The 25881-nt window shown below is 42.8% G+C and overlaps 1 protein-coding gene across 1 annotated transcript; it reads right to left on the bottom strand.

The window, feature by feature from the left end:
- Nucleotides 1-1977: 1977 nt before the first annotated feature.
- Nucleotides 1978-25808, bottom strand: LOC135542209 (transmembrane protein 51-like). The gene is made up of 3 exons (XM_064969000.1): nucleotides 25600-25808; nucleotides 10380-10825; nucleotides 1978-9520 (listed from the first exon to the last, which is right to left on the bottom strand). The coding sequence occupies exons 2-3, from the start codon at nucleotides 10763-10765 to the stop codon at nucleotides 9109-9111; spliced, it is 798 nt and encodes a 265-aa protein (XP_064825072.1). The 5' UTR covers nucleotides 10766-10825; nucleotides 25600-25808; the 3' UTR covers nucleotides 1978-9108.
- Between the last annotated feature and the right edge of the window lie 73 nt (nucleotides 25809-25881).

Below are 25881 nucleotides of genomic sequence, written 5' to 3'. Positions count from 1 at the left end.
AATGTGACTGACTCGCCGAGCTGGCTGTTCCCTCAAAGGGTTGTTCCTCCCCCTGCTACCATGGCAGCTGCAGCAGCAGCCACAAAAACCTTGTAGCCTAAAGCAGACAGTTTAGAAAATCTATGATCCCTCTGAAAGCCTCTGAAATGGACTGGAGAGGAAGGGTGGAGTCTGACCTCAATGGGAAAAATACACGAATCTAATTTGTGACTATCAAAACTCGGCCCACTGAGCCTTTATACGGCTGTGCTGATGAGACCAGGCTCCAACAAGGCATGTAACACTTTTATTGATTAATTAATAAATCTAGGCCTATAACAATATTGGACCAAAGAGTAGCCGAAACAGATCAATTTCATCTGCAGTGCTAAACAAATAATACATTTAGTTATTAAACCCCAATTCCAACATAATACCTCATACAAAATACATTCAAAATAGGCCGAAATTTGAGTGTTTTTACAAATGTAAATAGTCACATTAGGCTACATTATTTCAATTGGGTATTTTAGTAGCTCACAGACACCTGCAATTACAACATATCCTAGCAGGTACCACTTAAAAAAACTTTCCTGAAAATGCCATTATAAATGCTTAGAAATGTTTATTAATTATTTTTGTATATATATATATATATATATATATATATATATATATATATATATATATATCCCATATCCCATATATATATGTTACAATACTTATGATGAATTCTAATTCTTACAGGCTAATACTTAGGCCTATACATGCTTATAAACGTTAATTGGCCTACATGTTTACAAATAATGATTTACTTATGTATTAATAGTCTATAGCCTAGTTTATTCATGCTTATTCATGAAAGTAATTATAAAGTGTTACACAAATAGTATATGTTGAGCTGTGAAAAGTCTTTAATAGTCTGCTATTTAATTGGAAAAACGACATACATAACAGAATATATTGAATATTAAATTATAACTTTGCAGTTATAGCCATGAAAAGTAGGACATCATGGTTTGGGGGGGGGGGGGGGGGCCCCCCCCAAGCATGTAATATTGTTGACAGAGCATTAAGGCAGTGTGTACTATATGTAGGCTTATATAGCAGAGTTATGTTCTCCTGAAGGCAAGGTTCATGTGAACCCCTAACAATCATTAGGAAGCTACGATGAACGTCATATGCTAAACTCATTGGTGTAGAAAATATCTCTCACTTCAGATAAAATTGGCGTTACCAGGGCCACGTTCAGTAGCCAGACGTTGCGGATAGAAACTCCACGAATAGAGCCGACGTGATGTCGTTTCATTTAACTCGGGAAGTCAGTTAAGAATTAAATATTATTTACAACAACGTACACCGGCCAAACTCGGACGACGGTAGGACCAATTGTTTGTTGCCCCATGGGTCTCCCAATCACGGCCGTTTGTGATACAGCTGGATTTGAACCAGGGTGTCTGTAGTGACGAGTCTAGAGATGCAGAGATGCAGTGCCTTAGAACGCTGCGCTTCCTCATAGCATATTTATATATGGCCGTTCCATAAACGCTCCGTCACCGCTGAATGCGCCCAGTTCGATGACAATATTTTATGGACTTTTTCTACATAGGCCGTATCCAGGGTCCAGACTTTCCCCTGGTCTGGTCGCATGGTCAGAAATTAACCATACCCGCCCTTCACTTTCCATTGATTCATTTTGAGTCGTTTTTGTACCACTAGTGGGTGCTAAAATATCAGTTAATAAGAGCTGGAAAAGTAGGACACCAAAGGAATTGTATGGCAATGTAAAAAATGACATGACAGGAGACCAATGGACATTCTAAGTGACATATTATTTGTTATAGACATGCAACATATGAATTAATGTGAGATGTTCGAGTATCAAATATTACAATTATGATTTTATTTTATTTAACCTTTATTTAACTAGGCAAGTCAGTTAAGAACAAATTATTATTTATAATGACGGCCTAACAAAAGTCAAAAGGCACAGGGGCTGGGATAAAAAATAATATACATATATATATATAATAATATAATATAACAATAAAAAATAAATGTATATATTTATATTTATATGTAAATATAGGACAAAACACACATCACAACAAAACAGACAACACAACACTACATTGAGAGACCTAAGACAACAACATAGCAAGGCAGCAACACATGACAACACAGCATGGTAGCAACACAACATAACAACAACATGGTAGGAGCACAAAACATGCTGTAAATAACACTGGAAACATGTGCATAGATAATTATTTGTTTAATTATCTTACAGTTTGTTTGGAGTGAATTCTAAAACTAATTGCTATTCTGATGAGACAACACTTTCTTCCTTTTATTGTAGTTGCAGTGGAAACCACGTTACTGGATCTTACTAGTAGCCTAGCATACCCTACAGCCGTTTTCATGATTCACATTCAATACTCTCCAAATACCAACATCAGCACAGAAACAGAGCAGACAGCAGTCAAATCAACATAAAGCTATTCTAGTGATTCCGTGCTTCAGCATGTCCTCTACAGACAGTAGTAGATCTACACAACACATTCTAAACAATGCCTTTGTATAGAACTCACATAAAACAATCATTTTCACAGGCCATATGTTCAGTGGTTCACGACCAATCACAGCGTGAGACAATATACTGATGACATTGATTGTTTCTTAATCTGCTGATACAATACAAAGGCACTGTTGCGATAACCTCTCATATGGAACACGTGAAATGGTAAGGCTATTTTCTGGATATGAAAGGTATTTGTGCACGAGATAAGAATGTCACTAGGTAAAATGGCCTGCTTCTGAGTGTGTACATGTAAGTCAGAATATCTTTAATGATAAGAAGTAGAAGCTCAGTATTGAGAAGTCAGAATAAAAAACAGAACTTGGCCAGTGTTGATTAGTTTGGCTCTGGAAGGTCATGCATGGTCCTTTACACATGCTAATAGCCTCTAACACCTTGTCTATTGTACTTGTTTCACACCCCAGTTCAGCTCAGTAGGCAATCTACTCCAAACATTTATTTAGGTGGCCTATAACCTAGTTCCTACATTTTAAAAACATCTTAATAAGAACGATAGACTATAAAGTTAACGGTGTCTATATTCATAGAATCGTCAATTAATGATCCAATATCAAATCAAACTTCAATTCAAACTTTATTTGAAGTGCATTTAAAATAGTAACACACTTAAAACAATACAGTTAAGAAACAAGCACGCCAATATAAGAGATCATATGTTATCAAAGAACATAAAACAAAAGCGTAACTGATTGAAGGCCAAGCTAAAAAGGCTGGTTGACAAATGGGATTTTAACACAATCAGTTTCACAGTACAATGCAAAGTTCCAAATACAAAACAGATAATAAAACGTATAAAAAGGATGATACACTTCCTGAAATAAACACAAACAATGAATAATATATATTTGTATTTTTAAATACCGCTACAAATGAATAAATAAACAGTAGCTCTGCTCTCAAAACTCCCACTCAAAACTCCCACTGGTAGGTCCCAAGTAGCCAAATAAGAATTTGTTCTTAATAACTGACTTGCCTAGTTAAAGGCGAAACAAAAAAATATGTAATGCCTCAAAAGCAGCCCTGCTTGAAACTGGTACTACCACAGCCACTGTCTCTGTAGTCCTGGCAAACTGTACTTTATACTGGCCACGGGGCTTGAAATTATATTGATTCAGATGTTTCTCGAACCAATTTACACGAGCCATGACATGAGAAATGTGTGATTTCATATGCTGGACCAAAAAGCACACACGACAAGAGAACAACTGTTAATAAGCCCGGTGTTAGCTCTACATCTGGTTGAACGCATGGTAGGCCCGTCTGTCAGCAGTGAATCACTTTGCAAATAAGTACGCGATGAGCGGAAAAACTTCTACTTTGATCAGTGCTTATGACCTCTCCCCAGCATGTCTACCTTTTAATGTTGTTCTGTCAGCTGTACAATGGTGAGATAGACCCTTGTTTGGATACATGAATGTGAAGACAAACAGATCATTCCCATCTTCACTTGTTATGACAAACAGCAGGGATCAGCCATTATTGACGGCGACCATGGAGCAATTCGGGTTAGGTGCCTTGCTCAAGGGCACAGACACATTTTTCAGCTTGTCGGCTCGGGGATTCAAACCAGCCACCTTTTCAGTTCACTCTGAAGGGACTTGGAAAACACTGCTAGGCTACCTGCTGTCGTTCAAGTCCCTTCAGAGTGAATAGGGAGTAAACGCATGTCCAATTTTTCCATTCTTGTGCATTGAAATGAGAAAACCCAGAGGAGATTAGAGATTTTCGCAGGTAGTTGGTCCATGTCTGCAGGTGCTTTCGGGGCATCAACTTTAAGCTGTATATTTCTTAGTATTACATTATTCAGCACACCAATATTCTTAGATGGTAAAAACGTGTTTTGCTGTCCCCAGTAAAATATTTTGCATATGGTCCACTACAGCCATGTCTATTGGGATGAAATGTGTCAATTTAAATAGCTCTGGCCCCAGTTTCAGTCTTTATTGTTTTCCTCTCTGCCTTGGTCTTCGCCTGTGTCCACATACTGCCTTGCATTTTGTTAACTTCAGTCTGACGTTGCAGTACATGGTTGTCCGTCCGGTGTATGATGGAGTAATCTACTTTCCAAATACTACCGTTGCACCATCGAGAGCGTCCTGACTGGTTTCATCACGGCCTGGTATGGGAATTGCTCCGTCCACAAGAGCAAGGCCCTCCAGCCGGTGAAGATGGCCCAGTACATCACTGGGACTGTGCTCCCACCCATACAGGACATCTACTTGAAGTGGTGCCTAAGGAAGGCACGCAGCATCATCTAGGACCCCACACACCCCAGCCATGAGCGTTTATCTCCCTTACCGTCGGCAGATGGTATCGGAGCATGAGGACGGATACCAACAGCTTCAGAGACAGTTTCTGAACTGTATTATACTTATGCTCAGGGGAGTACTGGGGACATTCCGAAATTGCATTTTCCCCCCAGTTTTATCATTGGAATTTGATACAAAATGAGGCAACGCTGTGCTTTAGGATCATGCGGATGCCTCCGGGTGGTCGGGTAGACTGTTTGGAGTGTTTATACGGCTGGATAAAAGAAATGAAGTTGCGCCCCTGTTTATGCTAAATTTGTATTATATTCTACTGCCATTTACTTTATGTTCGTATTCTTATCTTTTATTATTTCTGATTGTTGTTGCATTGTCGAGAAAGAACCTGCAAGTAAGCACTTCGTTGGATGATAATACAGTGGGGCAAAAAAGTATTTAGTCAGCCACCAATTGTGCAAATTCTCCCACTTAAAAAGATGAGAGAGGCCTGTTCATCATAGGTACACTTCAACTATGACAGACAAAATTTGAAAAAAAATCCTGAAAATCACATTGTAGGATTTGTTATGGATTTATTAGCCACAGTTCAAGTCTACCTAAGTGGTGGCTATCTTATAGACACGAATGCGATAGCAGCTGGGTCTGGTCTATTTGTATATGAACCAGGGAAAAAAAGTCTCTGTTGGAGCGACCATGTATCAGAGTTTCAGTTTTGATGGGACCGGAACTGTAATTTCATAAAACATTGGCTCAAACTCATCAGCCAATAAAATGCACGGGCATAGTGATTGAAAGGTAAATAATCCAATTAAACGAACAAAACCAGAAGTGTGGGTGTGACGGTTGAAAATTACCAATCAAATGAATGTGATTGGAAAACGCAGCCATCTCAACCACTTCAAGGCACAACAATTCAATGGGAGGGTGTTTTTCTACTGGCGGTCATTAGAAAAAATATATTCATGCAACTAACAATGAACAACTGCCGGGAATTTGTACTCGTCGCACCATGCCATGTAAATGGTTAGGGATAACATTTATAAATGGTACTGCGAGTACTCTATAGCCCACAGCCACAACATTCCAAATGAGACTGTCAAGAAACATTGACGGGGCTGTAATGGAGCGGGTTGAGAGTCTCAAGTTCCTTGGTGTCCACATCACCAACAAACTATCATAGTCCAAACACACCGAGACAGTTGTGAAGAGGGCACGACAACACCTTTTCCCCCTCAGGAGACTGAAAAGATTTGGCATGGGTCCCCAGATCCTCAAAAAGTTCTACAGCTGCAACATCGAGAGCATCCTGGCTGGTTGCATCATCGCCTGGTATGGCAACTGCTCTGCATCCGACCGTATAAGGCACGACAGAGGGTAGTGCGTACGGTCCAGTACATCACTGTGGCTAAGCTTCCTGCCATCCAGGACCTATATACTAGGTGGTGTCAGAGGAAGGCCCAAAAAATTGTCAAAGACTCCAGTCATCCAAGTCATAGACTGTTTTCTCTGCTACCGCACAGCAACCGGTACCGGAGCGCCAAGTTTAGGTCCAAAAGGCTCGCTCACAGCTTCTACTCCCAAGCCGTTAGACTGCTGATCAATTAATCAAATGGCCACCCAGACTATTTACATTGACACCTCCCCCTTTGTTTTTACACCACTACTACTGGCTGTTTATTATTGTGTTACTTTATATTTAATTTTTTACTTTAGTTGATTAAGTAAATATTTTCTTAACTATATTTCTTGAACTGCATTGTTGGTTAAGGGCTTGTAAGTAAGCATTTCACGGTTTGGTGTTGTATTCGGCGTATGTGACAAATAACATATTTGAAATAAATCTAGCTAGCATAGCTATCTCTGCTAGCTGGCACTGTAGCAGCTATAACATTGGCAGAGATAGCTACAGTAGCAATGTAGTCAATAACTAACATTAACATTATCATGTTACATGGATTTTTGTTGACTGAAACAAGCTACTGTTTGCTGGCAAGTAAAATTAACTAGCTAGCTACAAATTTTCCAACGCAGTTGGCTAACGTTAGCTTTCCAACGTTGGAGGAAGAACGGATAGCTTGGTACCAAGCTATTGAACGTTACCTAGCTAACCAAGCCTAGTAAAATACAGCAAAGGAGACAAGCGGCTATTGATTTAAAAAAATGTTATTGATACAATTCGTTTTTGGGACCTGCCGGAAGTCTCTTTGTGCAAGGGAATGATGCATCACCAAATGAGGGCATGGATTTCCAACAACTCATGTCATAACCAGGCTGAATCAGATGCCGGTCAACAACATGGTGGCTGATATGGACGATAGACGGATGACACAAGTAGCTCAACTAGCTATTCCAACAACAACAACAACAACAGCAGCAGCTACAGCTAAGCACCTCTGCAGCGACTGCACCTGAAAGGATGACGGGCGTTTGTCAGGCAAAATGGAATGAGCTATCCGTAAGTTCAATGTTTGCTTTTGCAACTTGCACACTGGTGGTTGCTAACATTGAATATTTGAATCATGTTAATTTACTAATGATGCTCTTTTCTGTTTTAATAGCGGACAGTAAGGGATCTACACATTAATGCTGGTGAGGAGAACAAATGTAGTATAAGCCGCAAGAAAAGTGAAGACAAATGTAATCACTTGTGACTTGGAATTTGACAATATTTTTTTGGGGGGGGAGGGGGGGTCCAACCAAGCAATCAGGGTAAGTTCTTGTATGACGGTTATTTTAGCATTCTCAAATATGTTACATTAAGTGTTAGTGCAAATATCATGCATGAACTTTTCTTTGTCAACTAATGTCTCAGGAACAACCGCCAGCACAACACCTGTGTACCGTCCGCTGGTCAGTCAGCTGAGATGAAGGTACACAGATGGAGAGTGGTGCATGGCAGAATTTGAATGTGAGTAGTCCTACGAAGACATGGACTGACTGCAACAATATTCTACATTTGATCCTTTTTTCAAGGATTTTGAAGCATATAGCCATTGCTAACAGACCACACTGTCACCTCAGATGCAGCTGCAAATCGGTGTTGGACTGAAAGAGATGCATAAGTCGTCAGAGACCCCAGACGGAGCAAAGGAACGGAACATACAGAAGAGAAGACTGCGTCCCCAGAGACGGGTTAGTTTATAAATGTGAACCAATCCATACATTTTAAATACAGCACTGAGTTTTTAAAAGTTGAGACTTGTGCTTTTATTTTTATTTTTTTAGCTTTGAGATTCAAGTGTTCAAGACAGTCGGTCAAAAGAACTCTGCTGAAAGGAAGCATTGATTTGTGGGGTCAACTGAAGACATCATGTCTGATGTGGCGACAGACCCAGAGGATCCCGGTGCCTTTTTAATAACCTCTCCACCCTGGCGCTCCCCTGTGTTTGAGGACCTGATTGCATCAGCAGACCGAAGAAGGGCCAAGCTCGCTTATGCAGAGAAAAGGGATGGGGTAGTGGGGGGTCACACTGGCGGTCAGGATCTCTAGTGTTAACACCCCATTATTCCCCTTATCTAAAACTTGGTGGAAAAACAGCTATTGAGAGTTCAGAGAAGTTATTTTGACGGGTATGGAAGTGGCTTCAGAGGTGTAAGGATCATTGGGAGTCTGAAACTAAGGTATTTGGCGCAGTGTGTCCTGTAGGGCAGGGTTGTGCGGTATCCAGGTTCCTACCTTCACACCATTCTTGTACCATACCGTGATATACAGTATTACCGGCAGTGCACACAAGGGGTGCTGGTTCTTTCCCAACGTAAAAAAGTCAGTTGAAATCATATAATTTTGACGCACAAAACAAATTTAGGTCGCAGGGATCTTGATCCAGGAAGGGACTGACTGTTTGCTATAACCAAGAAGCTTGAACTTGCAAGCTAGCCACTTAGCAAGTTAGCAAACAAAATGCATAGCTGGCTCCCTGAGCTGGATAATTTAAGTTGGCACATCTTCGATAGTTAACTTATAAGCAGTGGCATAGCACCCCGTCAAGCCTTCTGTAGGGCGATAGTTAAAAACACAGCCACCGTGTTCTAAACAGAGAGGAAAACAAGCCCCTGAATAAATAAGTCTATAAACGAGTCAAAATGGAGCTGAGAAACAACTTGATTCAAAGCAACAATGTCTGGGTCTGCCTCAGGGTGAAGGAGGAACACTCACAGCTAGGCCTCATTATTATTATTATTAGACATCTGATCCAGCAATAGTGTTGTCTTACTCAACATTGAAACAATGCTTTTAGTACTCCCAGGCTATATGGGGCGCTGTCAGAACTCAGGTATCTTGCTGTCGTACTGTGGTGGCGGAGTGATTGGTTCAATGGTCACCTTCGCATCAGTAGGGTTGCGAATGTTAAAACGAAAGTCCTTCAGATGGAGTTTCTCAGACTTGATTCTGCGTACCCTGTTGGGCCGTAGTATCCGGCTGGCCCGGCTACTGCTGTGGGGGTTGGCTGCAGCGGCGGGCTGGGGCTCAGGAGTGGGACTGCTAGGATGAGCCTCCTTAACTGGGGCAGCACTTGGTCCCTCCCCCTGGTTTTCCACAGCACAGATGAGGTCCTCGTAGGAAGGCAGCTGGGAGTTGCTCTGGCGTAAGTTGCTCTGGCGGATGGGGAACTGGCCACTGGTGACCGCCTCCTCATAGCTGGGCACGTTGTAGACTGGGACTGGCTCACCTAAACTGCAAAACAATGTACAGGGACACCGATTTTAAATAAGTAACATGTCACATTTGTGCCATCATTTACATTTCATGTTTTTTTAAGGATACTAGAAATGCCTAAAATAGCTAAGTACTGCTTCTTACATGATCATAATCTCCAAAACAGCAAGGACAATAAGAAGTTTTGTATTGCCATGTTTTTGCTATTGTTGTTAACCTCACGAACGAGAGACAATTGTAACCCTGGGAACTAGTGAGCTCCAAAAGTATTGGGACAGTCAATTTTTGTTGTTTTGGCTCTGTACTCCAGCACGTTGGATTTGAAATGATACAATGCCTGAGGTTAAAGTGCAGACTGCCAGCTTTAATTTGAGGGTATTTTCATCCATATCGGGTGAACCGTTTCGATATTACAGCACTTTTTGTACATAGTCCCCCGCCCATGTGTTTTAAAGAAGTCAAAAGTGTAGTATTTGGTCCCATATTCCTAGCACACAATGATTACACCAAGTAATGTATTGTGTCATGTTGGAAGTGTTTAGAAACACATTCTATTCTTATTTACAATAAAAGGTGACTGCAAAATTACACAATACATTATTTACCATTCATTTCGGCACAGAATAATCTCAAATACAACAAAAACAAAAAGTAAATGCATCCAACAAGTTTGTAGTCACAAGCTTAATGTATTCATTGTGTGCTATGAAATATGAGACCAAATACTTAACTTTTTACTACAATTCCCAATACTTTTGGAGCTCACTGTAAGTCATATATGAGTCTATAGTGAAAACAAAGCCTCTGAATCCCTTCTTGGATGATTCAAATCAATCACTGTTAGACAGTGATTATCTAAATCGATTGAAGCACTCACTTCTCTCCTGCCTCCCCAGACACATGGTCCACGAAGCGGACTCCTACGGCCCGTGTCTCCTGTCTTCTCTGGTGCTTCCTCCGCTTGTTCCTCACCCCCAGGCAGATAGACAGCAGCAGCATGGCCACCCCTGTCCCCACCAGCACATAGGCTATTGATAAGGTCTTCGCTGCTTCCTTGTCTTCCTCACCATGGTCTGCTGGCACTGTTATACTGGAGTTGCCTGGAGTCATGGTTGTCGGGGTAGCATCCCCGGGAACCATTGACCACACAATCATGACGATGCCCAGGGCTATGAGTGCCACCCCAAGGGCACACAGGGCATACGAGGAGCCCGACCGGCTGACCCCCTGGCTGGAGCTGGCTGGAACACCACTGGTACACATCCCCCCCACTGAGTCCCACCACCCGACACTGTTGACTGGGGAGAGGAGACTTGTCCTAACCTGCAGTGTGGGAGAAAGGGGGGTGGTTCTCGCATTTAGTCAGGAGCAGAGGCATAGCAGTACAATAAAACCGGCAAAGGGCTAGATTAGCTGAAATCAGATGACAATGAACAACTTCCTGGGATAAACACAATGTGGCTGGGAACGGGGCCAGAGCCAAAGCAGTTCAAGGAGGTTTACATTAACCCATGTTTTCGTTAAGAGCTGCTGGAATAGTGCCAATCAAAGAGAGCTGAATGATTATGTGAATGAGCCATTCATTGACAAAAAAGCACCTGGACAAGGTGTAGGTGTAGGTCTAGGGACTATTGCAGTCAAGTTCTAGGAAATCTTCCTCAAGACTAGAAAGTTTGAATAAAGGCTAGCCCTGCTGTTTAAAATGTATTGTTGGAGTTTAAATACTTCACTCTGTGAATGTTGGTATTTCCAGCGACAATATATTACCCAGTCAAAGTCCTGTATGTTTATTTGATGATCTAGTCCTCCTAAATCATGCTAAACCAACATTACACCCCTAGGTTGCGTAATCAGGTTGTATTACTACAGCATAACAAACAGAGCATTGTTAACTTCGGGCACTTCCACTTGTTTCTCCCCAGTTTACAGGCAGCTAGAACTTGTCACAGTGTAATTTTCAGGAAGAACACTTCACAACGTAGCTCAGTTGGTAGAGCATGGCGCATGCAACGCTAGTCGGTGGGTTCAATTCCCGGGAGCACCCGCACATATATGTTTGCACGCACGACTAAGTCACCGAGAAAAGCGTCTGCTAAATTGCATATATTATAAGGACATTCCATTATGACAGCTTCAAAATGACACTCATTTAATAATGATATACCTCCATCTCATGCTATGCGTCACTGTTAATTTGGCAAATACAGAGTTTTTGCCTCTGCCCTCACCACCAGAAACCTCTTTCTCAAAGCTAAGGATCTTGATCACGTTCTGCGCACATGTTATTAGTCTCACACTCCTTGGCTGCTGCTCACACTCCCCCTCCCTTCAAGTTTCTCTCTTTACTCACCCTCTTCTGAACCATGATCATGTAACCTATGTTTCTGCCTCATTTTTTCGAACAACTGAAATAAAAACCCTGCAGCGATTTCAACCAACATTCAAAAAAATATATATATTATGAAGGCTACACCACCTTCGCCGTATATTGTAACGGATATTGCAGTTGCACAAGCAGGGCGCAGTATCTACATATTTAATTGGAGCAACAACAAAACATCCTGTGTCTTTATAGTTGCTGCCATATCTTAGCCACTAGCCAGAGTTCCTGAAAAAAGAACACTACTAATTTGACTGCCTGTATGACTACTGCTTAGCCAATGCTTGCAATGATGATGAAAAAAGAACATTACATCGCTAATTAGACTGCATGTCTGTGTCTTGCTTGTGTTTGATACGGGCAATTCCATAACGGAATTGCGCTGAGACTCAAGATTTTTCAGTTAAAATGTATGCCAAACAAAAACCATTGATTTCAAAGTTTAACAAATCATACAACTCTGTGCACAATGACTACTTTTAACAATATACAGTGAACATTTGACAAAAACACGTTTCCTGGAAGAACTGTGCAGATGCGAAGTTTGATAACATTATTTCTGTAAAATCTCCCTTAGTTTACAGTATGTGTACACCTTTTAATTAAGAATTTAAAAAAATGTCAGCAGAAAGAATGGTGTGTTAGCTATGACATGACACATTGACTCGTTTGGTTGTTCAACTACAGTAAGTGAAGTGAAGTGAATTTACAATAGGTAACAGAGTTGTGGTAAAGGAATTTCATCATTGATCCCTGATCTGTACCACACAGAAATGCATAATTATGAATATGGTGGTGTATCCTAAATAGGTACACAAAACCGTATACACATGCAATATCCTCTTTTAAATATTTGGGTATTATTCTACACATTGGCTATTATTTTAATGAGTTCTGGCCCAAAAACAAGACCAAATTTGGTTGGTGTGGACTGGACCATACCTGAACCAATCATAGACTTATGTTTCACAAGTTTGGATGTCAAAATACAGCTCAGTACAGCTCAGAAAACTAGAGTTCAGTATAGTACTAAAGTAGAATATATTCTACTTTTCTTGACTGTACTGAACTCTACTGTACAGTGCTGTGCTGTCCAAACTTGTGGACCCAACTGTAGCCAATTAAATTGCATAAATTCCATTACAGATTTTTTTTAGGAATGGAATTTAGACTTTGAATCATTTAATAATTCATAAACCAATTTGAAATAAGTAAAAACACTAACTAATTGGTCTACTTTTACTGGTTACTTCTGTGAACTTTCATGAACCTCCCTCATGAGCGAGAGAAATTAAAACATATCTTAAAAATGTGGGTTTTTGGTATCGGACTTTTAAAGGCAATGTTTCTTAAACTTACAGAATGCAAGTTTTTCCCCCAAAACTAAATACAAGTGTTTATCTTATGTAGCTGGCAGGAGTCTTTACTTCAACATTGTGTTTAGCTGTATTTCCAATCCCTTTTAAGACTTTTTCAGGTAAGACGTTTTTATCAGTTTGACCAGAAATCAAAGTCTTTGCTTATTCCTAATTTTTAGGATGGAACATGGTTGAAAAGTGTAAATATGTTTTAATTTCTAAAAAAATATAGACTATGAACTTCACATGTTGGTGCTCATGAGTCCTTTTACATGGAAATGACCATATGCTGCCTAGATAGCTACATGTAAGTTTTGGATTGGGACAAAAAAATATCTGTGTTTTAACCACACAGGTCCTACTAACTGCTCAGCTGAAGGTTGGCAGTGGAGCATAAGCATGTATCCAGACCAAAGGTTGGCAACCGAGCACTGGTCTAGCCTAGTGGTTAGAGCATTGGACTAGTAACCAGAAGGTTGCAAGTTCAAACCCCTGAGCTGACAAGGTACAAATCTATCGTTCTGCCCCTGAACAGGCAGTTAACCCACTGTTCCTAGGCCGTCATTGAAAATAAGAATTTGTTTTTAACTGACTTGCCTGGTTAAATAAAGGAAAAATAAAATAAAAATCCTTCCAGTAACCAGTCTGACAATGGGTGAGTTCATTTTGAGTCGCCCGGCGCACAATTATTCCTTAAGTTGTTTGTCAAATACTGCTTTAGACTGCCTACTGTTTGTGATGATACTCTTCATAGTTATGCTGCCATATAATGTAGTAGTGAGAGTTGCCAATCTTCGCAATAATGAGAAAATAACAAATGGCTATTTTGACTGCCCGCTTGTGTTTAATATGCTTGCCTAAAAAGCTGCATGTAATTCAGCATATAAGAAGAACATGAAATCGCTAGACTGCTTGTGTCAAGCTTATGTTTGCATCTTTTACAACAGACAAAGTTTGGAGGAACATGTCGTTTGTGTGCCACATGATAGCTGCATGAAGCCTGTCAACCTTTCTGAAAAAAAGAACATAAAAGCGTGCTAGCTCGAGGCATGGAATGCATAGTTCCCATTCTTCCCCCTTCCCTTCCCCCTGTCCTTCCTTTTCTCCTTCTCCCACTTATAGGTCTTTATTGTACAACATTAAGTTTCCCTTCCATGTCAAGGAGGGAGAAGCAGCAGTGGAGCAATCAGCAGAAGCTATGTCGGCAGCGAAGTGGGCAGCAGCTAAGGCCTCCCGACAGGCAGTGGCACAGCGGTCTAACGCTTCGATCACACCGGCAAGTCCTAGGGGAAAGTAGTACTCAGCATCATCTGGATATGTGTGCAACAAAAGTTGAACATTCACCTTCTGTTACCATTTCTGTCAAGCCGTCTACGCATACAGTTTGACGCACATGTTCGATAAATTAGAATGCACTGCAACTGCCTCTGCAACGCAATGTAATTCTGGTGTACCAAAAAGCAATTACGCTGTCGGCACTGCAGTGCTAGAGACTTTACTACAGACCAGGGTTCATTCCCGGTCTGTGCCACAACTGGCCGTCGCAGGGAGTCCCATAGCACGGTGCACAATTGGCCCATCGTCGTCAGGATTATGAGAGGGTTTGGCTCCTCGCACTCTAGTGACTCCTTGTGGCGGGCCAAGTGCCTGCAGGCTGACAACGGTCACCAGTTAAATGGTGTTTCCTCCGACACATTGATGTGGCTGGCTTCTGGGTTAAGCTGGCGGGTGTTAAGAAGCGCAAGTAGGCGGGTCATGTTTTGGTGGACGCATGACTCCACCTTTGCCTCTCCCGAGCCCATTGGGGAATTGCAGGGATGAGACAACATTTAGAATTGGGGAGAAAAAATGGGTTAAAATAAATAAATAATAATCTCTGTATCATTAGCCAGAAAATCAGGAACCGCAGCCAACTCCGTATATTATATTGTTTGACTTGTTGGATCACTTTAAGAGGTGTTTGGGGTGGGAATAAAAGACCGGTTTTGAAAAGTGTGAATAGCTTCACAGTACAGGTGTTAACATGCACTAAAAAAGACAGTATCCTAGAAAGGAATGACAAATTCAGGAAGTTAATCAAAATTGTACTGTAAAGGATGGCAGTTGAAGGCATGCAGTGCACTGATCACATACCATGAAACAATTATTGACATGAAAGTGTTGAGACAATATCAGAAGCATGAATGTATGAAAAAGCCTTCTATTTGCAACAGTGGCTAGGCCTTGATGTGCCTTCAGGTGCCCTACAACAAATATACAGTGGCTTCAGAAAGCATACATACCCCTTGACTTAGTCCACATTTTGTTGTGTTAAAGCCTGAATTCAAAATGGATTAAATGTCATTTTTTCTCACCCATCTACACCCAAATGACAAAGAGAAAACATGTTTTTAGAAAATGCTTCAAATTTATTGAACCTTAAATACAGAAATATTTAATTTATATAAGTATTGACACCCCTGAGTCAATCCTTTGTATAAGCACCTTTGGCAGCGATTACAGCTGTCAGTCATTCTGGGTAAGTCTAAGAGCTTTCCACACCTGGATTGTGAAACATTTGCACATTATTCTTTTCAAAATTCTTCAACTCTTTCAAATTGGTTGTTGATCATTGCTAGACAACCATTCAGATCTTGCTACAGATTTTCAAGTATGTTTAAGTCAAAACTGTAACTCAGCCACTTAGGAACATTCACTGTCTTCTTGGTAAGCAACTCCGGTTTAGATTTAGCCTTGTGTTTTAGGTTATTGTTCTGCTGAAAGGGGAATTCATCTCTCAGTGTCTAGTGGAAAGCAGACGGATGTAAATAGTCCGGGTGGCCATTTGATTAATTGTTCAGCAGTCTTATGGCTTGGGGGTAGATGCTGTTAAGGAGCCTTTTGGTCCTAGACTTTGCACTCTGGTACCGCTTGACGTGCAGTAGCAGAGAGAACAGTCTATGACTTGGGTGACGGAGTCCTTGACAATTTTTTTAGCTTTCCTTTGACACCGGCTAGTATATAGGTCCTGGTTAGCAGGAAGCTTGGCCCCAGTGATGTACTGAGTGTGATTGAGATTGCGTCATCTGTGGATCTGTTGGGGCGGTATGCAAATTCCGGGATGGTAGTGTTGATGTGAGCCATGACCAGCCTTTCAAAACACTTCATGGCTACCGACGTGAGTGCTACAGGGCGGTAATCATTTAGGCAGGTTACCTTCCCTTTCTTGGACACAGGGACTATGGTGGTCTGCTTGAAACATGTAGATATTATAGACTCAGTCAGGGAGAGGTCGAAAATGTCAGTGAAGACACTTGCAAGTTGGTCCGCTCATGCTTTGAGTACACGTTGTGATAATCCATCTGGCCCCGTGGCTTTGTGAATGTTGACCTGTTAAAAGTTTTGCTCACATCGGCTACGAAGAGCGTGATCACACAGTCGTTCGGAACAGCTGGTGCTCTCATGCATGCTTCAGTGCTGCTTGCCTCGAAGCGAGAGTAAAAGGCATTTAGCTCGTCTGGTAGGCTTGCGTCACTGGACAGCTCGCGTCTGGGTTTCCCTTTGTAGTCCGTAATAGTTTGCAAGCCCTGCCACATCTGACGAGCGTCAGGGCCGGTGTAGTAGGATTTAATCTTAATACTGTATTGACGCGTTGCTTGTTTGATGGTTCATCTAAGGGAGTAGCAGGATTTCTTGTCCCTCTCCTTTCTTGTGTCCGGATTAGTGTCCCACTCCTTGAAAGCGGCAGCTCTAGCCTTTAGCTCGGTGCAGATGTTGCCTGTAATCCATGGCTTCTGGTTGGGATATATACATACGGTCACTGTGGGCACGACGATGTCAATGCGCTTCTTGATGAAGCCGGTGAATGAGGTAGTATACTCCTCAATGTCATTGGATGAATCCCGGAACATATTCCAGTCTGTGCTAGCAAAACAGTCCTGTAGTGTAGCATCTGTGCCATCTGACCAATTCCGTATTGAGTGAGTCACTGGTACTTTCTGCTTTAGTTTTAGCTTGTAATCAGGAATCAGGAGGATAGAATTATGGTCAGATTTTCCAAATGGAGGGCGGGGGAGAGCTTTGTATGCATCTCTGTGTGTGGAGTAAAGTTGGTCGAGAGTTTTTTTTCTTCTGGTTACACGTGACATGCTGGTAAAAATTTGGTAAACCTGATTTAAGTTTGCCTGCATTAAAGTACCCAGCCACTAGGAGCGCCACTTCTGGGTGAGCATTTTCTTGTTTGCTTATGGCCTTATAGAGTTGGTTGAGAGCGGTCTTAGTGCCAGTGTCAGTCTGTGGTGGTAAATAGACAGCTACGAATAATATAGATGAGAACTCTCTTGGTTGATAGTGTGGTCTATAGCTTATCATAAGGTACTGTACATAAGTTACTCTCACAACTGGCAAGTGTCTTCACTGTCATTTTCAACCTTTCCCTGACCAAGTCTGTAATACCTACATGTTTCAAGCAGACCACCATAGTCCCTGTGCCCAAGGAAGTGAAGGTAACCTGCCTAAATGATTACCGCCCCGTAGCACTCACGTGGGTAGCCATGAAGTGCTTCGAAAGGCTGGTCATGGCTCACATCAACAGCATCCTCCCGTATAACCTAGACCCACGCCAATTCGCATACCGCCCCAACAGATCCACAGATGACGCAATCTCAATCGCACTCTACACTGCCCTTTCCCACCTGGACAAAAGGAACACCTATGTGAGAATGCTGTTCATTGATTACAGCTCAGCGTTCAACACCATGTTGCCCACGAAGCTCATCACTAAGCTAAGAACCCTGGGACTAAACACTTCCCTCTGCAACTGGATCCTGGACTTCGTGACGGGCTGCCTCCAGGTGGTAAGGGTAGGCAACAACACGCCTGCCACACCTGATCGTCAACATTGGGGCCCTTCAGGGGTGTGTACTTAGTCCCCTGCTGTACTCCCTGTTCACCCACGACTGCGTGGCCAAATACGACTCCAACACAATCATTAAGTTTGCTGATGACACAACAGTGGTAGGCCTGATCACCGACAACGATGAGACAGCCAATAGAGAGGAGGCCAGAGAACTGGCAGTGTGGTGCCAGGACAACAACCTCTCCCTCAATGTGAGCAAGACAAAGGAGCTGATCGTGGACTACAGGAAAAGGTGGGCCGAATAGGCCCCCATTAACATTGATGGGCTGTAGTGGAGCGGGTCTAGAGTTTCAAATTCCTTGGTGTCCACATCACCAACGATCTATCATGGTCTAAACACACCAAGACAGTCGTGAAGAGGGCATGATAAAAAAAAATCCCCCTCAGGAGACTGAAAAGATTTGGCATGGGTCCCCAGTGTGTTATGTGTTAATAACATTTAGATGATGTTCCCAGCTGGCTATGCGGGGGGCAGGTGGTTGAAGAATGCCTTGCATGGCTAAACAAGGAGTTTTCTAGCTGAAGTATATGTTAATTAAAAGCAGTTAAACCTACGCCCCGGTTTGTCATTATACAAGGAACAAACATAACATGGTGTCAGATAAGTAGTCGCTATGACGAGATAGAGAAAATAAAGGAGTAACTCTGCAAATTTCCGCAACGAAAATTGAACATTCTACCACAAGTCAAGTGACGCGAGTAGTCGAAGATGCTAGCTTGCAAGAGCGAGGGCAATGAGCCGCAGCAGCGAGAGTGACAGCAGCGAGAGCGAGGCTGCATTGGAATCTGTTGAGGAGCAAGTTGATGAGCAACATACTGAAGTAAGAGAAATTGACACTGTTCCTGTTCTCCATCATGGATAGGCTTAGTCCTCCTACTCCTATGCAGTTAACAGGCTATCTAGCTGACAATTGGAAACATTTCAAGCAGAGATTCAATATCTACCTAGCAGCCAGTGTGGAGATGATGGCAAATTGAAAGCTTTGCATTGGACATTGGACATTTATAATAGCTTTCAGTAAGACGAGGCAAACTTGACATTGTGCTAATTGATACATTTGAGGAGTAATTTGTACCAAGCCAGAACGTCATGTTTGAGAGATACACATTTTTCTCTCGTTCAGAAACAGGGAGTCAGTTTTGACCAGTATTTAGCTGAGCTGAACACTGAGCAAAACATGTGAATTTGAAAATCTGAAAGACTCACTGGTGATAGACAGGAGGGTCTGTGGCATACTTGACAATGGACTCAAGGAGAGATTGCTGCGTGAGTAAGATTTAACTTTGGATAAAGCAGTGAATGTGTCGAGCAGCTGAAACCACCAGAGCACAAGCTAAAGAGCTGTGCAGGGATGAGATGTCAGTGTATGAAAAAAAGAGAGGAGCACCACACACATCGCCTTACAAAACAAAAACAAGCAAAAGAGAGAAATCAAAACAATAAATGTGGAAAATGTGGATTTATCCACAAGCCCAAAAACTGCCCTGCATATGGCAAATCTTGTAACAACTGTGGGAAAAATAATCATTTCTCAAAATGCTGCAAAGCTGAGGCTACAAAGAAAAAGGTTCACACAATCAAGGAGGAGATTGAAGAATTCTTTGTTTATTCTGTGGAAATATGCAATGCAGTAAAAGCTGAATGGATTGTGCCATTGACTGTGAATGAGACTATAATACCATTCAAGCTTGATACTGGAGCACAGGTAAACCTGTTGTCGCTGGATGACTACAAAACACTGAAGGTGAAGAGCAAAATACACCCGGTGAAGATTAAGGTTACTGGTTATACTGGGGAGAACGTACCAGCCAAAGGTAGCTGCATAGTAACTTTACAGCACAAAGGAAAACAGTTCAGAGCACAGCTGCTGATAATGGAAAAAAGTGTATTCTAGGAATCAATGCATGTGAAAAGCTCAATTTGTAGAAAATAGTGTATGTAGTGACATCACAGACTGAAAATGACCAAGAATCGCTACTGGCTGGGTATGAGGACGTGTTTGAGGATCTTGGATGTTTACCAGGAGAACACAAAATATGCACTGATGACAAAATTTCTCCAGTTGTGCATGCATGCAGAAAAGTTCCATTTGCACTGATGAAAAAGCTCAAGGAGGAACTTGGACACATGGAAAATATGGACGTCATCACAAAGATGGATGAACCTACAGACTGGGTTAAGCTCACTGGTTATTGTGGTGAAAAAGAACGGCAATCTCAGGATATGTCTAGACTCGAGAGATCTCAACAAAGCAATCAAGAGAGAGCATTTCAAGTTGCCAACCAGAGAAGAGATAATGTCGCAGTTTGCTGGAGAAAAGTGGTTCAGTAAGCTTGATGCCTCATCAGGATTCTGGCAAATGAAGCTAGACGATGCAAGCTCAAGGCTATGCACATTCAACACACCTGAGGGCAGGTACAGATTCTTTGTCTACCATATGCTCCGCACTGCTAAAGCTAACTCTCTCTCCTCTGCTCTCATCCTTCTAGACCTATCGGCTGCCTTCGATACTGTGAACCATCAGATCCTCCTCTCCACCCTCTCCGAGTTGGGCATCTCCGGTGCGGCCCACGCTTGGATTGCGTCCTACCTGACAGGTCGCTCCTACCAGGTGGCGTGGCTCCTCGCCACGCGCTCTCACCACTGGTGTCCCCCAGGGCTCTGTTCTAGGCCCTCTCCTATTCTCGCTATACACCAAGTCACTTGGCTCTGTCATAACCTCACATGGTCTCTCCTATCATTGCTATGCAGACGACACACAATTAATCTTCTCCTTTCCCCCTTCTGATGACCAGGTGGCGAATCGCATCTCTGCATGTCTGGCAGACATATCAGTGTGGATGACGGATCACCACCTCAAGCTGAACCTCGGCAAGACGGAGCTGCTCTTCCTCCCGGGGAAGGACTGCCCGTTCCATGATCTCGCCATCACGGTTGACAACTCCATTGTGTCCTCCTCCCAGAGCGCTAAGAACCTTGGCGTGATCCTGGACAACACCCTGTCGTTCTCAACCAACATCATGGCGGTGGCCCGTTCCTGTAGGTTCATGCTCTACAACATCCGCAGAGTACGACCCTGCCTCACACAGGAAGCGGCGCAGGTCCTAATCCAGGCACTTGTCATCTCCCGTCTGGATTACTGCAACTCGCTGTTGGCTGGGCTCCCTGCCTGTGCCATTAAACCCCTACAACTCATCCAGAACGCCGCAGCCCGTCTGGTGTTCAACCTTCCCAAGTTCTCTCACGTCACCCCGCTCCTCCGCTCTCTCCACTGGCTTCCAGTTGAAGCTCGCATCCGCTACAAGACCATGGTGCTTGCCTACGGAGCTGTGAGGGGAACGGCACCGCAGTACCTCCAGGCTCTGATCAGGCCCTACACCCAAACAAGGGCACTGCGTTCATCCACCTCTGGCCTGCTCGCCTCCCTACCACTGAGGAAGTACAGTTCCCGCTCAGCCCAGTCAAAACTGTTCGCTGCTCTGGCCCCCCAATGGTGGAACAAACTCCCTCACAACGCCAGGACAGCGGAGTCAATCACCACCTTCCAGAGACACCTGAAACCCCACCTCTTCAAGGAATACCTAGGATAGGATAAGTAATCCTTCTCACCCCCCCCTTAAATGATTTAGATGCACTATTGTAAAGTGGCTGTTCCACTGGATGTCAGAAGGTGAATTCACCAATTTGTAAGTCGCTGCTAAATGACTTAAATGTCTTAAAATATGGGATTCTCTCAGCACCAGAGGTCTAGCACAGAGGTCAAGCACATTCCAGGAGTGGAGACCATGATGGATGACATCATCGTCTGGGGGTCCACAAAAGAAGAACACGACGTGAGAGTGAGACAAGTGCTGGACCTGACACGGAAAGTAAACCTAAAACTAAACAAGGACATGCGAGTTTGGTGTGAAAACACTTACCTTCGTGGGAGACATCCTTTCAGAGGATGGAGTCAAACCAGACCTGAGGAAAATATCAGCCATCAACAACATGGAGCGCCCAAAGAACAAGGACGATGTGAGACACTTCATGGGCATGATCACCTACCTTGCAAAGTTCATACCTCAACTGTCAGCACAGTCCGCTCCACTCAGATGTCTTCTGGAACAGAAAAATATATGGGAATGGTCCCATGAACAGGAAAACTGCTTCAAAAACCCAAAGACAATCACAGAAGAGCCAGTGCTCAGGTTCTATGATCCAGAGAAAAGCACAAGGATTTCTGCAGAGGTGTCACAGTTTGGCCTGGAAGCAGTTCTTCTGCAACAGCATGACGACACATGGCAACCCGCCGCTTATGCGTCCAGAGCCTTGACAGGCACATAGATAAGGTATACACAAATAGAGAACGATCTGGTGAGCACATACGCTTGTGAACGGTTTCACCAATACACCGACCACAAACCATTGGTGTCAATCATGTCTAAGCCACTGAATGATTGTCCAATGAGAATCGAGAGAATATTGATCAGACTGCAAAAGTATGATGTGGAGATGATCTATACCCCGGGAAAGTTCATGTTCGCCGCCGATACTCTTTCTCGAGCAATAGACAAGAAAGAGAGCTTTGACACACAGAAAAACACTGAGATACAGGCCTACGTCGACATGATCGTAGCATCACTTCCTGTGTCATCGGAGAGAATGGAGCAGATCAAAAGAGTGACCGCTGCTGACCAAACAATGGCAGAGTTGAAAGAAACAACACTGATGGGATGGCCCGAACAGAAAAACAACTGTCCAAGGAGAATACAGGATTACTGGATGTGCAGAGCAAAGCTCAACGTTGTGGATGACATAGTGTTCAAAGGCAACAAGATTGTCATTCCTATGACACTACGCGAAGAAATGCTACTGAAAATACATGAGGGCCACATGGGTGAGGAAAAATGCAAACGACGAGCACCAGAAGTAATGTACTGGCCAATAATGAACCAGGAAATCAACCAGACCACTGATTTATGTGAACTGTGTTTGACCTACAGGCCAAAGCAGCAAGCAGAGCCGCTAATGCCTCATCCAGTACCCAACAGACCCTACTACAAAGTTGGAGATGACCTTTCTGACTGCAATGGCAAAAGTCACATTGTTGTAGCAACCCTGAAGTAGCAACCCTGCCAACTACCTCCAGCAAGGCTGTAATCACCTACCTGAAGTCAGTCTTTGCAAGACATGGGGCTGCGTCTGAACTGTACTCGGACAATGGCCCGCAGTTCTCAAGTTCTGAATTCCGATCGTTCGCTGACGACTGGGGATTCCGACACAACACCTCCAGCCCCAACTATCCAAGGTCCAACGGCTTAGCAGAGAGTTCAGTCAAAACTTTCAAAGGTCTGATGAAAAAGGCACACGAATGAAAGGAGGATTTCCGAAAAAATCTGATTATCTACAGCAGCGCACTGCTGCAGAACGGACTTTCACCTGCACATATGTTGATGGGACGTTGCATCAGAACCAAACTACTCATCAATGAGGACTTGCTAACACCCAGAGGTCCTCACAAAGTCAAACTCGAAGGAAAAACAGAAAGACAAACAAAAACAGCGACACGACAAAAGTGCAAGACACTTACCTGAACTGAAACCTGGAGATCAGGTACGACTCCGAGACATCACCACAGAAATCTGGATGCAGCAAGGGTGTGTGCAGAGAGAAGTTGCACCGCGATCCTATGAGATCCAAACGGAGAGTGAATCACAACTGAGACGAAACAGAGTGGATCTAAGGCTTCAGCCATTCACTCAAGGGACTGAGGATCATCAGGAGGATACTGCTGAAGCGTCAAATGCCTTTAGAAATGGGCAATTCAGTCAGAACACCCTGACTGACAATGAGCGCTGTCCACAACTGTTTCAGGAAGCACTTCAGCAGAACGACCAAAAAAGGACTGTCAGAGCCCCTGAAAGGCTTATTGAGAATTGCTAAACAATCCAAAAAAAGGGTCACCTGGATTGAATGTTTTGTTTATGTGAAAAGTAATAGAGCCACAATAGAGTATTGTTGGACAGACTATATTTAGTTGAAAAAAATAATAATAATACATCAGAATATGTTTATTGCGTCTTGCGTGATGAGAGCAATGTAAGAAAAGAAAAGAAATGTGTGTTTTTGAAAAATTTTGAAAATTGCGTGTTATGCAGGTTGAGTAAACAAATGTGATGTGACATGTGTAGTTACATAGAAAAGTAGTTTCCTTTTAAAGGAAGGAAGATGTGTTGTTATGTGTTAATAACATTTAGACTAAGTTACCCAGCAGGCTATGTGGGGGGCAGGGTTTGAAGAATGCCTTGCATGGCTAAATATGGAGTTTTCTAGCTGAAGTATATGTTCATTAAAAGGAGTTAAACCTATGCCCCGGTTTGTCATTATACAAGGAATAACCATAACACCCAGATCCTCAAAAAGTTCTACAGTTGAACCATCGAGAGCATCCTAATCGGTTGCATCACTGGCAACTGCTCGGGATCTGACCGTAATGCGCTACAGAGAGTAGTGGGTACGGCCCAGTATATCACTGGGGCCAAGTTTCCTGCAATCCAGGACCTATATAATAGGCAGTGTCAGAGGAAAGCCCATAAAATTGTCAGAGACTCCAGTCACCCAAGTCATAGATTGTTTTCTCTGCTACCGCACGGCAAGCGATACCGGAGCGCCAAGTCTTAGACCAAAAGGCTCCTTAACAGCTTCTACCCCCAAGCCATAAGCCTGCTGCCCATTTGTACACTGCTGCTACTCGCTGTTTATTATCTATGCATAGTCACTTCACCCCTACCTACATGTACAAATGACCTCTAACCTGTACACTGACTCACTACCCCCTGTATATAGCCTCGTTATTGTTATGTTATGTTACTTTTTTATATATATTGTTTTACTTTAGTTAATTTGGTAACTCTTCTTGAACTACACGGTTGTTTAAGGGCTTGTAAGTAAGCATTTCAAGGTAAGGTATACACTTGCGGTATTCGGAGCATGTGACAAATAAAGTTTGATTTGATTTACTTTCTGTAATGCGATATACCTTGTGAACTTCACTGGACAGAGGTTGCTGTCCGGTTTTGTGAAGAAACAAAGGAGTGGTTGAATTTATTCTGCCTCTGTCTTCTTATTGTCTCGGCCTTGGACCTATATATCACCGTGGCAAGGCATATGAACTAACAGGTTATAGAGCAAACAACGCAATGATCACAACACATACAGTATGTCTTTTTTCTGGCCTGGCTTCCCCAGTTATTTTACCCACGCACCTCTACTGAAGTGAGCAGCCAGGAACTTAAATGGAGGAACTAAAATCATGTTACCAACTCTGTGGCATTATGTCACATTGACATCTGGTCACTAGAGACAAACTTCTATTGTGTGTTATCAGATAACACTAATACTTGACGTACTTATAATAAAGTTAGCCTGAAGAACACTGCTCCAAATGTCAAGGTGAATTGCAATTTGAGACGATCTTACCTGTTCCAGTCGTGAACGCTCAACGACCAAATGACTTCCCTCCAATCCGAATACCTGATATATCGCAGGTGTTTTCAAGATGACGATCTTGCTACCCCAATATGCATAATGTAATCCTGCTCTGAAAACTGTATTAATGAACGTGTGTATTTCCTCCGACGATAGTCGCTATAGAATTCAAGGAATATGTTAAACAGGAACTTTATCAAGTCTCCAACCAGAGTGAAACCTCCCCCGGTTGTAAAGTGTTATTAAGTTGATTAACCCTTTGCTGCCTCCTTG

Source organism: Oncorhynchus masou, chromosome 6 (genome assembly GCF_036934945.1).
Source record: "Oncorhynchus masou masou isolate Uvic2021 chromosome 6, UVic_Omas_1.1, whole genome shotgun sequence".
NCBI lineage: Eukaryota > Metazoa > Chordata > Actinopteri > Salmoniformes > Salmonidae > Oncorhynchus > Oncorhynchus masou.
The sequence above is the reverse complement of the archived record's forward strand: the minus strand, read 5'-3'. Positions and strand labels throughout refer to the sequence as shown.